This window comes from Trichosurus vulpecula, chromosome 2, assembly GCF_011100635.1.
Source record: "Trichosurus vulpecula isolate mTriVul1 chromosome 2, mTriVul1.pri, whole genome shotgun sequence".
Lineage (NCBI taxonomy): Eukaryota > Metazoa > Chordata > Mammalia > Diprotodontia > Phalangeridae > Trichosurus > Trichosurus vulpecula.
In genome coordinates, this window is record NC_050574.1 from 75,217,101 (window position 1) to 75,231,752 (window position 14,652).

Here is a 14,652-nt window from a genome sequence, read left to right on the forward strand (position 1 = left end):
CTTTTTTGGCTTTGATCTCTTGGTAACTTGGGGGGGTATACTTTAACATAGGAACTAAAATTAAAGAGCCTTAAGTTAACTGGTTCTGTCTATTTTGCACTTCAAGATCTCAGTAATTCAATAAATCTTCAAAAGTCAATCCCTTGACAAACCTTCTTGCTGGTAGTCTACAATATTTGGATTTAAATTCCAAGTAATAGTTACTAGAGGATCCACATTACCACTTCAAAAATACCCCACCATGTGATTGGTATTGCATTGGGAATCAAGTTTCCTGAATGGAAATGCAATTGGTTCAGTCACACCATACATTATAATACAAGAAATGAATTAATCACACATTGTCTTGGGTGCTGGGGAAAGGTATAAATTTGGGAAGACAGGGTCCTGATTCATAGCCTTGGATGCAGCATCATTAATTTGCTAGATAATAATGCTTCCCCAGAATTTAGTATAGGAAGAAGTGAAAGGTTTTCCATTTGAGTTTTGATTATCCAGTTGGAAGTTAACCAAGGATGCCAGGCAGTTCAGATGTCTTTTTTGAAAGTGTGGGCAGTGTGCTATGGTGGAAAGACCGTGGACTCAGAAGACCTGGTAGGAGGACTCAGTTTCCTCATATATAAAATAAAGCCAGCCTTCAGCTTCTAAGATCTTTTCAGGCTCTGATAACGATCTTGTTACTCTGGGTATTTGTGATAGTTTTCCCAAATGACTGCCTTCTTACTTGGCCCTGAAAACAGTACTTCTCTGCCTCCCCAGGATGGAATGACGATATGAAAACCCTTTTTAGAGAAGTGCTGAAGAGAACTGTATGGTGGTGATTTGCTTGTCTTTGGGCCTTCCAGAATGATTCCAGCATCTAGGATATGGAGATGCTCCATTCAATAACTCACAGTAAGGTTTAAAACTGAATGACACAAAGCACCTGGATGCTGTTTGGCTGGTATTGGGACATCATGGAACACTGGAGTGCTCGATTTTACCAAAGGTGACTTCTTTGGGCTCGGTTTGTCTCATATCTAAAATGAGGGTATTGGATCAAGTGGCTTATAAAGTCCCCTTCAGCTCTAAATGGGTAACCCTAGTATGTGTTTCCCTAATCTGATTTCTTTGAGATGTGGTAATGTGGAGATGGTAAAGAGGTTGTGGAGGGTTGTGTATACAATCCTTAACTCTCCTAGCCTTTTTTTTTTTTTTTTTTTTTTTTTGCGGTGGGGAAGGCAGGGCAATTGGGGTTAAGTGACTTGCCCAAGGTCACACAGCTAGTAAGTGTGTCAAGGCCGAATTTGAACTCAAGTCTTCCTGACTCCAGGACCGGTGCTCTACTCACTGTGCCACCTAGCTGCCCCCAACTCTCCTAGCCTTTTAAAAAATCTCCTGGTTCTTCCTGTCTCCCCTTTCCAATTTATTTTTCTCATTTTTGTCAGACTAATATTTCTAATGTACATATGTTTAACCACATCCCTCTGTTAAAAAAAAAAATCTTTAGAGCAAAGGTTCTTAATCTTTTTGGTTTTATGGATCTGTTCATCAGTTTGATAAAGCCTGTGGACCCCTTAGAATGTTTTTATATAAAGGGACTACAAAGAAACCGAATTATTGAGATAGGTGTCCAACAAAATATTTTAAAAGTTCACAGACCCCAGGTTAAGAAGCTCTCCTTTAGTTAAAGCTTCTCATTACCTATTGACTAAAATCCAGACTACTTTGTATTCAAAACTCCTCATAACCTAATCCCAACTAATCCAGACCCACAGTCTTAGATGTAAGCTCCAGTTAAATTGGACTGTTTCCTCCAAGCACATTATATCTTTCTCCACCTCTGTATTTTTAATTAAACTACCCCTGTGCCTAGGATGTCGTCTTCCCTAGTCTCTCAGTCTGTGGCCATCCTTCAAGGTTCAGTTCAGATGCATCTCTACTGGGAACCCTTTTCTGATAATCATAGCCCAAAGAGGTCTATCTGATATGAAATTTTCTTTTTTCATATGTGTGTGTCTATGTATACATACATGCACACACACATATACATGCATACACACATATAAAAAAATTATTTTTTTTATTTGGTCCAAACCTGATTTTGTTGATTTTGGGAACTCCTGACATGGTGACTTCCTCTACCAATTCAATGTACAGTGCAGCTTCCACTCCAAGTGAGTTGTCACAGGCAATAGGAGCTTAAGCAATTTACCCAGGATCATACAGCTAGTACATCTCAAAGGTGGAACTTGAACCCCTGTCTTTGTTATAGCTGAAGCTCGCTCTCTGGCCACAAACCCAGGATTCTTATTTTATATACATATATTCTAATTTGTGAGGGCCAAGGCTATATAATCTGCCTCGTCCCCAGCCCCAAGCATAAATGTGCCTTGCCTATGACTAATAAACGTCTGGGTAAATGGGAGTATTTTTCCTAATAAGAATGAATAGAGGATCTATTACCTGTTATCCCTGGCAGAGTGTGAGTAGCTTACCTTTCTCCAGTTCCTTAAGATTAACTCACAAAACTTGTGAAATAAGTGGTCGTCGTCATCATCATCATCATTTTACAAATGAAGAAATAGGTTTTGAGGCAGGAAGTTGCTTGCCCAGAGTGTCAGAACCAGAACTGAAACCATGATCTTCTAACTCCAGGCTTTTTATCCATGACCATATTGCTTTTTGTATGATTGCATGAAACTTTTGTCATGGGCACGAACTATTCAACAAGTATTTATTAAGTGCCTACTCTCTACCAAGCACTGTGTTAAGTCCTGAAGACAGAGAGGCAAAAACAGTTCCTGCTGTCAGGGAGTTCACAGTCTAACGAGGAACACAACATGCAGACAACTATGTACAGATGAGCTATATACAAGATAAATGAGAAAAAGCAAAAGGAAGGCATCAGCATTAAAAGGGACTGGGAGAGGCTTCTAAATGGTGGGATGTTAGCAGAGACTTGAAGGAAGCCAGGGAGGTCAGTAGTCAGAGCAGAAGAGGGAGAGCATTCCAGGCACTGGAGACAGCCAGTGAAAATGCGTCAAGTTGGGAAATGGAATATCATGCATGAGGAGCACCGAGAAGGCCATCGTCACTGGATCGTGGTGTCTGTGAAGGGGAATAATGTGTATGAAGACTGGAAAGGTATTTTTGAAGTTTTCCTAACACTAAAGTAAAATACAAAGTGTAAGTACTGACAGTAGCTACAAAGCAGGGAAACCTTTCGGTATAGACCCAGTGACATTATGTCTTTTTACTGAGAATCAGTTAAGTTTGGAGAGGCATATTGCCGGATTAGCTTGGGGGATGATGAACTTCTGCAGCTGAAAGACCTGTTAAGTCATAGAGTTGTAATCTGTGGTGATGGGTAGAGTAGTCACACTGAGGTACTTGCATCTCATTGAAGTGTTTAATTCAACAAACATTAATTGTCCACTTAAGCACTGGAGTACATAGACAAAAATGACAAATGGTTCCTGCCCTCAAGGAGTTTATATTCTACTGGGAAATTAGTCATTATTAAGTGACCCTTCCCATCAAGGCCAACCCCACTCCATGCATCCTTGATCTCTCCCATATTCTTCAGCAGATTGCCCCTACAATTATCACTTCCCCACCTCCCTCCACTTTAATCTCTCCCTATTTATTTGTTTCTTTCCTATTGCTTACAAATACACCCAATCCAAATGCATCTTGACCACCATCTCCATGTGGACCCTGGACCTTGAGTCTTCAGAATAAAAGCATTTCCCAAACCACCAGACCTGTTTCCAGTGCAGCCTCTGAGCAGCCACCATTGAGGGGAGAAATCATCGTGGAGAAGGGGCTCACCTTCCTTGTCACCAGTTACTGACCAGGAATGGGCAAATAGGCCCAAGTGCCCTAGGAGTGGCAGCCTCTTCCATACCACTAGTCCTACTTCCATCCTAGCCATCAGCCATCATCTGGGGAGGCAGCTTCTATGGAGAAGGGAGAAATCTCCATCAACTGCCAACCAAGCATTAACCACAGGGCAAGCAAGTCAGCCTAGCTGATGCAGCAAGGAACCCTGAGGGAGAGACAGGAGGCAGTATGTGCCCCGCAGATCAGGCCACCACCAAGACCCTGATGGAGACAGCTCAGGACGCTGAACCCAAGAGCCTCTGTAATAGCAGTGCTTTAAGTCCAGTGTCTGTAGCTATCATCTAATGAAGCAACCCTGGGGAGATGCAGCCATCTTTTGAAGATCCGAAAAAGAAAGCTGCTGCCGAAGCCCTTGGCGCTGTCCGATGGCTCACATCAGAAACAGATATGATTTTATCAGTGGAAATGACATTCAAGAAGCATTACCATCTGCTTTGCTGCTGAAATCTAAGGGCCATGGAACCTTTTCGTCTAACGTAAGATTTGAAACTTTCCATATATGTTGTTACCTCCATTATAATGTGAGCTCCTTGACAGCAGGGACTGTCTTACTTTTCTATTTGTATCTCCAGGGCTTAGTGCAGTGCTTTGTATGTAGTAAACAGTTAATAAAAGCCTTATTCATTCACTCTATAGTCTCCCTCATCAGTCTTCAAGTCCCTCTTACAAACAACATATTCATGCGTAACAAAGGCAATGTTGCATAGTAGTTAGAGCACTAGCCTTGGAGCCATGAAGATCTACACTCACTACTTGCCTCAGATACATGCTCTAAAGTGATCCTAGGCAAGTGGCTTAACCTTTCAGTGTTCTAAGCAACTTTCTCAAACTTTAAGCTGCAGAGAAGGTGCCTGCCTGCATTGGTACAGGGAGCTTCCTTGTCTGGGAATTCTCTATAACAATGAAATCACAGGTGTGTGTATTTATATGTGTATACACTATATACATATTGTTTGCATTATATAATCTAATTAATATAGCATAGTGTAAGTTGAATATACATTTGTTTCCTCTAATAGAATGCAAGCTCCTTGGGGGAGGGGGCTACCACAATAGCTGTCATCATTTTTGTCTTTGAATCCCCCAAACACAGCAGCAGAGTGCCAGGCACAGAGAAGGCATTTAGTAATAAATTCCTGTTGAGTGATTGATAGCTATTGAGGAAAAAAGCACTGGACTCAGAGAGTCAATACAGCAGATTTTCGGCACTGCCCCTTTGTGATATTGGACATTTAATTTCCTTGAGGGCAAAAGAAATGAGGAAGGCCAAAGACTTTGTACATTGTACAGAAGTCTTACACCTCTGTATCATGAATACATTTGTCAAAAGAAGGAGTTAGTAGGTACTAAATGTGGTGAGCACTAAACATCACAAAGAATGAAAGTGACTACATGTTGACAGAAAAGCAAAGACTTATTTTGTATGTGGGAGTTATCTCTGAGTCATCTGTCCGCAAGTCAGACAATTCCTTGTTTTGTCAGGACTAAGATCAGACTTTATAATTAATAAGGAGAAAAATGTTATTGAGAAAAACATATGGTATACAATTAAGATTTAACCTTGAATTAAACAAGCTATTGAAGATAAAAAATGGGAAATGGACAACAGAAACTACACAGACACAGACTATAATTATTTCATCCAGAGGCTCAATCAATGAAAATTAACTATTACCACAAGAACAAAACAGTACAGAGAGCACATTAGTCAGTAACTATTTGACTTGCTTGCCAGAGAGAGATGACGGCAACACCAGGCTAATAAAGTCAAGTTGACAAACATCTATTAAGCACATAATATATACCAGGCATTGTGCTAAGTGCTGAGAATACAAAGAAAGGGAAAAAAAATTAGTCTCAGCTATTGGGAAGCTCACTGTCTAACAGGGGGGCAACTTGCAAACAACTATGTATAAATAAGATATATACAGGATAAACTGGAGATAATCTCAGAGTGAAGGCACTAAAATTAAGGATTACTGCAAAAGGTGGGATTTGAACTGAGACTTAAAGAAAGTCAGGAGGTAGGGAGGAGGAGCAAGAGAATTCCAGGCCTGGGGGACAATCAGTAAAAATGCCAGGAGCTGGGAGATGGAGTGGAGTATATGAAGAACTGGAGGGAGGCTAGTGTTGCAGGATCAGCATATGTGGAGGGGAGTAAGGTATAACAAGACTGGAAAGAGAGAAAGGAGCCAGGTTGAGAAAGGCTTTATAAGCCAAACAGAGAATTTCATATTTAACCTGGGGTTAAAAGGGAGTCACTGGAGTTTATAGGAGTGTGTCAAGGTCAGACCTATGCTTTAGGAAAGTGGTTTTGATAGCTGAGTGGAGGATGGAATAGACTGGGGAGAGACTTGAGTCAAGGAGAGCAACCATCAAGTAATTGCTATAATCCTTGCAAAAGGTGATGAGAGCCTGTACCAGGATGGTGACAATGTCAGAGAAGAGAGGGGACGTGTACAAAAATATTACCAAGGTAGTAATGATAGGACTTGGCAACTGATGGGATAGGGGAAGTGAGAGAGAACAAGATGTTGAGGATGATACCTAGGTTTTGAGCCTGGGTGGGGAGAATGGTGCTACCCTTGACAATAAATTGAGAACTAAGAAAAGGAAGATTTGAGGGGAAAATGAGTTCTGTTTTGAACATGTTGAATTTCAGATGTCTACAGGACATCTAGTTCAAGACGTCTAATAGGCAGCTAGAGATGCAAAACTGGAAGTCAGCAGAGATTACAGCTGAACAAACGTATCTGAGAATCATTTCTACAGAGATGATGATTAAAAATATGGGAGCTGATAAGATCAGCAAGTGAAAAAGTACAGAGGGAGGAGAGGAGAGTGTTCAGGATGGAAACTTTGGTGAAACTTAATGGTTAGCAGGATCAACCAAGATGGAAGATTCAGCAAGGGAAACCAAGAAGGGGTCAGACAGGTAGAAGGAGAAATAGGAGAGAGCAGTGTCATGAGAGGTCAAAAATGATGAGGACTGGAGGGAAAGTTATTAGATCTGTCAATCATTGGTGACCTTGGGGAGCAGTTTCAGTTGAATGATGAGATCAGAAGCCATACTGCAGAGAGTTAAGAAAAGAGCGAGAGGAAAAGAAGTGGAGCTTTTGGTTGTCGATGGCCTTTTCAAGGAATTCGGCAATGAAACAAAGAAGAGATATAGGGCTACTTCTTTGTGTGAGACGGTGATAGAGGAGATAGTAGTGCAAGGTACCTGAATGATTTGTGATGATGAAGAAAGGAGAAGGAACTTTTGGCAAATGGCCCCGATTTTTTCAGTGAAATGTAAGGTTAAGATACAAAATCATCTGGAAAATCTTACAAAGAAGGATGCTGGATAGTTATGAGCAGTATGATCTCATAAAGCAGAGACAAAATCAGTTTAAAGAAAGCCTGGCAGAATATCCAACTGTGCCGTCATCCTAAGAGAACTAAAGGATGAAAATGGAAATGAGCTACAAAGAGAACATTTGAAAAGATTTTCCAAAATTATCACAATCAACTGTTTTCTCCATCAAGGATAGTGGAACTTAGGGCACTTAGGCCCTAATATCAGTCTCTAAGGGGTCTATAGAAGTCAAATTGGTGCTAAAGAACAAAGATGGGGAAAAGCAGATGGATTGGATGAAGTATATATAAACAAGATCCATGCTGGAGGTGATACAATGGTGAGGTAATAAGGGACTGATTCATGAGATTACCTAAAGGAGGATATCAAAGGGCTTTGGGGGGGGGGAACCAACAACAAAAAACTCACACCTAATTGATTCCTTCAAAAGTGACGAGAATACCTCAACAAACTTGTCCAACAGCAGACAATACTGAGGGACAATGAGCTGGACCCAGGGTTGAAAAGGAGGTTGGGTTGGATTACTTTCAGGAAAATGTAAAGTACTTTTACTGACCCCCCTCCTCCACCCAAACTCCCCATGATAACAACAAAGGTCCATCTTTTCCATGCAAGTATAGTCTGTAAAAATTGGGGTCCTTGGACCAGGTCCCACTGGCACTGATGAGTTGGATTCTCAAGGGCAGGGAGGTTTCCTCTAATTCTATCAGCTTGAATCCCCAAGCTGGTATGCCCCCAATGGCAACAGCTATCAGTTAGTCTTTCCCCTAGGAAATTTCCCTTAGATATTAGTACTCTAGGATCATTTAAACAATTAATATCAAATTTGTTTTTAAAAAGGGATATTTACTGAGAAGATATAGCAAGAATAGAAGTATAAACTATTCCCCCTGAACACCTCAGGGCATCCTGTCCTCTACACCACCTCAGTCCCTGGGGTTTAGGGGGCACCAGCTTAAAGCAATTGCTACATAGCATTTACCCTGCCAAGTTCCCTTCTGAATGAGGTACAGCAAATGGACGGAGTCGATGCCTTGCTTGTAGGACCCCATTCACTGCTTTTGTTACTGGATCCCCACTGCTGGTCTGGACTCTGTAGGTCATTTTTTAAGAGTTATCAAAAATAATTATTTGAAAGTTCATAGACCCCAGGTTAATAATCCCTGCTTTGGAGATAAAATCTGCTAAAGTTCTTTTCAAAAATTTATTTATTTTTAGTTTTCAACATTCATAAGATTTTGAGTTCTCTATTTTTCCCTCTCCCCAAGATGGCAAGCAATTTGATATAGGCATATATATATTTGATATATATACGCATAATTATATTAAACATATTTCCACATTAGTCATGTTGTGAAAGAAGAATCAGAAAAACCAAGAGAAAGAAAAAAGAGAGAAAATTCATAGTTTGCTTCAATCTGCATTCAGACCCCATAGTTCTTTCTCTGGATGTGGATAGCATTTTCTATCGTGAGTCTTTTGGAACTGTCTTAGATCGGGGTGGGGAACCTGCAGCCTCAAGGCCACATGTGGCCCTCTAGGTCCTCAAGATTCTCTAGGGCTGTGTTAGGAGTTTTGTCAGCCCCAACCACGGGCTCCTGCCACTAGGCCTCTGTTACTGAAGCTTTTGTAATCTTACCAGGTTGTTCTACCTCCAATATTCCTCCACCATACAGCATGAAAGTAAAGACACAATGGAAGCAATATGGCTTCATGTGGACCCAGTAGGGAAAGTAGGCTGCTGGTACTTCCTCTTTCTGAAACAGCAGGGCCATGTGCTTCAGACTGGCTTCAAGGGAGAGGGGGCCTGTGGCCCTAGAGGTCCATAACACCTTCTCTGGACACCAGGAAAGGAGAAAGGGTGGAGATGCCCTCTCAATAGTCTTTTATTTACAGTCCCAGTTCTGGTTCAGTAGCCAGTCAAAAGTCCATGTCTTTACCATGTATTTAGTGAAGTGGAAATAATTAGAATAACTGTGCTGTGCATACTCTGATGTGGAGAGCAGGGCCCTCCATTACTCATCCCAAGGCAGGTGTGGCAGCAGGCAGAGGGCACTGCTGCGCTTTGAGGCCAGAGCTCCCACTGGTCAGTGTCCCCCTTCCCTCATTGCTTCTGAAGAACTCAAGATGAGCATCACATAGAGGACAGTGGAAAGGCTTGTGGCTGGGGTGAGCAGGTTGCAAGAACCAATTCTGAAAAACAGGCGTAAAGGCTATCATCAGAGAAACGTATGACAGAAAGAGAAGATGGACTGTTCACTAGGAGCTTCTCCAAGTTGGGAGAAAGCAAGGAAGGCCTTCAACTCGTTGGGTGGGCTCCTTGTGACATACTTTTGGGAGGACTAAGATGAGAATGGCACGTTACAGGCTGACATAGGATGGGCTGGGATATATACACTGTTGGAGGGAACTCCTAAATGATGATATTACAGATTCATTTGAAACTGTTAATAAAGACAAAGCGAATCAGTCCCGCGTGGAGCTTGCATTCCTGCACTTAGCAGCTGCCTAATCAGCTGGTATTGACATCCCATCCCTTCTCTTCCTGTTTCCTTCCTGGTCCAATGAGGTAGCTGGTCTTTAGGCTCCTTTCCAGCCATCCTGCCCCTATAGTTTCAGCTGGGACCAGACAGTAAAGCTTTCAAAATCTCTCTTATTCTTTTTCCTCCTCTCTTCCTTCCTACTTCTATTTCCTCTATTCTCTCTCCCTCCCTTTCTCTCCTGCTTTCTCCCTATTTATTCTCTAATCTCTCTTCTCTCTCCCTATATTCCCTTCTCCCCCCCACTATCTCTTCTCTAGTCTCCCCTTCTATCTCCACTCCTCTTCCTCTATTCCCTTCTCTCTCTCCCTCCTTTGGTTTCCTCTATTTTCTCTCTTGTTCTCTTTTCCTCTCTCCATTTCCTCCTCTTCCCTCTCCCTTCTCTCCATTTCCTCTCTATTCTCTCCTTCCCTTCATTTCCTCTCTATTCTCTCTCCCTCCTCTCCTGTTTTCTCCCTATTTATTCTCTAATGTCCCTTCTCCTTCCCATTTCCTCTTTTTTCTTTCTCTATTTCTTCCTCTCTATCTCTTCTTCCACTTTCTTCTCTCCTTTCTTCCTCCCAATTCCCTCCTCTTTCCACTTCCTCTTCTCGCTCCCTTTATTTCCTCTCTATTCTCCCTTTCCCTTCCTCTATTTCCTCTCTCTCCTTGCACTTCCTCTCCATTCTCCGTCTCACTCCCTCGATTTCCTCTCTACTCTCCTCTGCCTCCTCCCCTACCCGCGCGGGACTCCCGGGCGCAGGCGCAGTGGCGGCGGCTGCGGCGCCCCCTGGCGGATGAGGGGCGGGGGCGCGGCGGGGCCGTCTACCTCGCTCGCTCCCTCTCTGCCTCCTTCCTCGCGCCTCGGCCCAACATGGCGATGCACAACAAGGCGGCGCCGCCGCAGATCCCGGACACCCGGCGGGAACTGGCCGAGCTGGTGAAGCGCAAGCAGGAGCTGGCGGTGAGGGGACTGGAGGGAGGGGAGGGAAGGAGCCTGGGTCCTCCCCGCCCAGCCCGGGTGCTCCTTGGGGCGGGGGTCCGGCCCGGCCCGGCTTCCTGGCGGCCGTTACGCCGGCGGCAGCGGCGCGGGCCCTGGGCCCTTTGCGCAGCCGGCGCGCAGTGCCCCTTTCACCGCTTCCGCTTCGTGCTCCCAGCGGCCCGGGGCCCCCAGCCTCGTGCCCTGGGGCCCAGCCGCGCTCGCGCCCGCCTCCGCGGGCCCGCGCCCCCGCGCGCCCCTGGTGACTGACGGGCACGCGCCGCGGGGGCGGGGGCGGGGCGGGGCTGAGGAGCGGGATGGGCGGGGCTAAGGAGCGGGATGGGAGGAGCGGGAGACCAAGCGGAATGGGGGAGGCAGCTGGTACCTGCAGGGGGTTGGGGAGCTGGGGAGGGGGGGGAAGGGGAAGCAGGATGGGTTCATAGGATCATGGATTTAGAGCTGGAAGGCATCTCAGAAGGCCTTCTAGTCCACCACCTCTTCATTTTACAGTTGGGGTAACTGAGGGCCGGGGAGGTTCTGTTAGGAAGCCATGGGGAAAGAAAGTGAGGGAGCCCTCTGAGGAGGTGGATGGTGAAGGGGTGTGCCTGGGATGGGACAGTTGGGGGATTGGGAGTTTAGGTGGCAAGATGGAGGGGGAGGAAGGTGGGATTTGGGGGTGGACAACATCAACTTTGTGCCCTCCAAATCGTGCCCCTGGTGGGGGGTGGAGAGGAGGTAGGTATGAGACAGATTTGGAATTGGGAAGTATTTGGGGGAAGGGACAGGATTGTGTGGGTGGGATATTAGGATTGGAGGAATTTGTGATTGTTTGGTAAGGGGAGAATAGAGGCAAAGAAAAGTGACTCTTGAAGAGGATCTTGCATAGGGTTGGTCGTGGGGCATCTTCACCTGGAGCAGCAGATGTTGGTTACCATAGCAACAAGGAAGATGTGCGCAGCCGGGTGACGTTTTCTAGCTGTTGCTAACGGAGAAGGGACCCTGACCCTTAAAGGCTTTCTAAGCCTAATGGATGGAAGGCCCTTCTGAAACTCAAGCTGCTCTTACACCTTTTACTAATGTGAGTGAAATTTCCTTGTGGTATCAGCCAGTCTGCTCCTCTAGGTGATAAAAGCATTATTATTGTACTCAGAAACAGTGAAGGATTCATTTTACTCTGAATCCTAACTTTGCCTCTCAAAGCCAAAGCGAAGATTCTGTAATAGTTTGGGTATAATCGTACATCACGTACTACTCTATGGAGGGTGAGAACTGTGTGGAAATGTACAGAAGAGGCGGTATCAACTGTGAATTATTGAGGCAAGAGCCTTAGTTTTAAACCTATTGACTAAATCTCTGTTGGGTCAGACTGAATATTCCAACTTGAAAGGTAGTAGCATCCCTCTGCTTTTTTTGTGTGTGTCCACCAGGAGACGCTGGCAAACTTGGAGAGACAGATCTATGCTTTTGAAGGGAGCTACCTGGAAGACACCCAGATGTATGGCAATATTATTCGGGGCTGGGACCGCTATCTGACAAATCAAAAGTGAGTGTCAGAAAGGCTTCTGTTCTGTAGCTGGTATTTTGGGTAGAACATTACTGATTTCTGTTTTTAAGAGTGTCTCTCCAGTAGCAGTTCTGAGTTTGTTTTAATGTCTAGCACCATTTGTCATCATATGTGGAGCCATAGAGCTTAGCCTGTTCCAGGTAGCAAATTCCCATAAGTGACTTTGCTCAACAATTCTATGTGAGTTTGGCATCTGGGCTTTTTTTGTTTTACTGAAATGATCAGTCCCTAGGGGTCAGTCCAGTTTCTCTCCTAAACCTATTACTGTGCTTTATGCTGTTGAGTGATGGCAAGAATCCTGATTATAGTCGGAGAGCTTCTGTTTGGATTCTTGCTTTGTTACTTCTTTTTTAAAGTGATTGCCCATCTCTGGACCTCCATGTCTCTGTCTGTAAAATGAGGAGGTTGGTAATGGATGAATTGTGAGGTCCCTTCTGGCTTTAAACCCTATGATCCACATTTGTAATTCATATCCAATCACTGGAGGGAATGACTTCTTCATTTTCCGTTCCCAAAACTCTTCTGAAAACTGTCAGAAAAAGAATCTTGAAATTTAGTGGGTAGAAATAGAAACTCATCAAACCTGTCTTTTGTATGGTCCTGTGTAGTATCTTGTTGCTTCTGAGTGTTAACTCTTCATGTTTTCTGCTCTTTAAGTAATGGTGCTCATTTAGAAGTCATAGCATTTCCCAGCTGGAAGAGACTTTTCAGAATAAGTAGACTGATCTGTACATTTTGAATGTGAGGAAACTGAAGCCCAAACAGTTGGAATGCTGTCACAGAATCTGAGTCAGAAAGGTAGCCATGAAGTCCAGCCTGGAGCCCAGGGCATAGTCTTAGTTAGTGGAACGACAGGCCTTTGGAGTGGATGGAGCCCTGGAGTTGGGATGAGAGGGCCAAGAGTCCTCTCTCACTTGTCTGTCCTTAGGCAGGTCACTTACCTGAGCCTCAGTTTTCTGTATTTTATGATGGGGATTGAAGTCCTTGTACTACCTTCCTCACAGGGTGATGGTGATGAAGGTTCCTTGTGAACTTCCAAACTAGTATTCTAACCCACAAAGCAGACTACCTCAGTTCATTTTTCATTCCATTTCAGTAGTGTCTATCACCCTTGGGGACCAGAGTTGAAGGTAATTTTGATGTCACATTTTGGAAACCCTGAGGATAGACAATGCAATAGAAATACATCGTGAAATGGATACCTATATGAGAGCTTTTGCTCGGTGGTAATGTTAACCTCCCACCCCCTCATCCCACCCTGGTCATTAGGTCCCTGGAGATCATGCACGGTGATTTGGATAATTTCTTTTGGTGTCTCTGAGTGGTGAATTGATGATGAGAGCTGTGGAAGAGTTGTGAACAGTGCTTAAATCAGCTTTTCAAAGTGCTCAGTCTAAAGGTCAAGTAAACAGCTGGGTGTGAAAAGAGTTAATTTACCACTAACTATTGGATCAAATGATACAGTGGACTTAAAAGAACTTTGTAAAAAATCTTAAAAGCTTTATATATGCTCAACTATGAACATTAACTCCCTCAGTACTCATCTTTTTGTTCCTATTTTACTTTTTCCATCCCATCTTCTATACGCTATCCTTCTATTTGTCTCTCTCCCATCCATTTATACATAGTGTTTGCCCCTTTGCTTTGCTCATGTCTTCCTTCAGTCCTTTTCTACTTCTTTAAGTTTTTTCCTTCAATTTTGTGTCTCTAGTTCTTGACCTTTGTGTATATTTTGTTTTCTTCCTTGCTCTTTATGTCTCTCCTTTCCCCTTTTCCTCTGACTGTTGGGTCTTGTGTTTTTTAATTGTCTCTTGCTTTCTTTTGTGGATATTTCCTTTATTGTGGTTTATCTCTCCTCCTTTACTTTGATGTAGGCCACCCCTTGGTATGAGAGAGAGAGATTCTCTCTCTCTGGTTGTCTCCTTGGTGAGTGTGTCTTTCTCTTTACTCTTAGTGTGTATGTGTTTTCATGCATGCATGTGTCAGTCTTTTCCTATTCTTTTTGTTTTGTCTGTCTCCTTTTCTTTCCTTTTGGTGTCTTTTATTTTTTTTTTTTGCTCTCTTCCTCTTGATTGGTTTATATGTGTATTTGTCTCTGCCTTCCTTCCTTTTGGTTTGTGGGTGTCTCTTTCTGTCTTTCTCCCTTTTTGTCGGTGTGTGCATCTCCCTCTTCCTCTTGGTTTGGATGTGAGTCTGTTCTTTCTTGGTTTGTGTCTCCTTTCCTCTTGGTTTATGTTTCTGTCTCTCCTTTCTTAGGGTGTATGTGTGTGTCTATCTCTGTCTACCTTTTCCTTGGGGTGTGTGTGTATACAAGTATACACATACACATGAACACATGTACTTTCCT

At 43.7% G+C, this 14,652-nt stretch overlaps 1 protein-coding gene across 6 annotated transcripts in view; it reads left to right on the plus strand.

Moving 5' to 3' along the window:
* Nucleotides 1-10,529: 10,529 nt before the first annotated feature.
* MEAF6 (MYST/Esa1 associated factor 6) overlaps nucleotides 10,530-14,652 on the plus strand; it is a 32,299-nt gene continuing 28,176 nt past the window's right edge. For 2 of the 6 annotated variants that reach the window (XR_005009573.1, XM_036744595.1), the window contains exons 1-2: nucleotides 10,611-10,726; nucleotides 12,169-12,284. Coding sequence is in view for 4 of the 6 variants with exons in the window: in XM_036744595.1 (XP_036600490.1) it covers nucleotides 10,637-10,726; nucleotides 12,169-12,284 (206 nt within the window). In the remaining 2 variants the exon portion in view is untranslated. Of the gene's footprint in view, nucleotides 10,727-11,621; nucleotides 11,820-12,168; nucleotides 12,285-14,652 lie in introns of those variants that run through there. The other 4 variants (XM_036744593.1, XM_036744592.1, XR_005009572.1 and 1 more) reach the window with 4 other exon arrangements.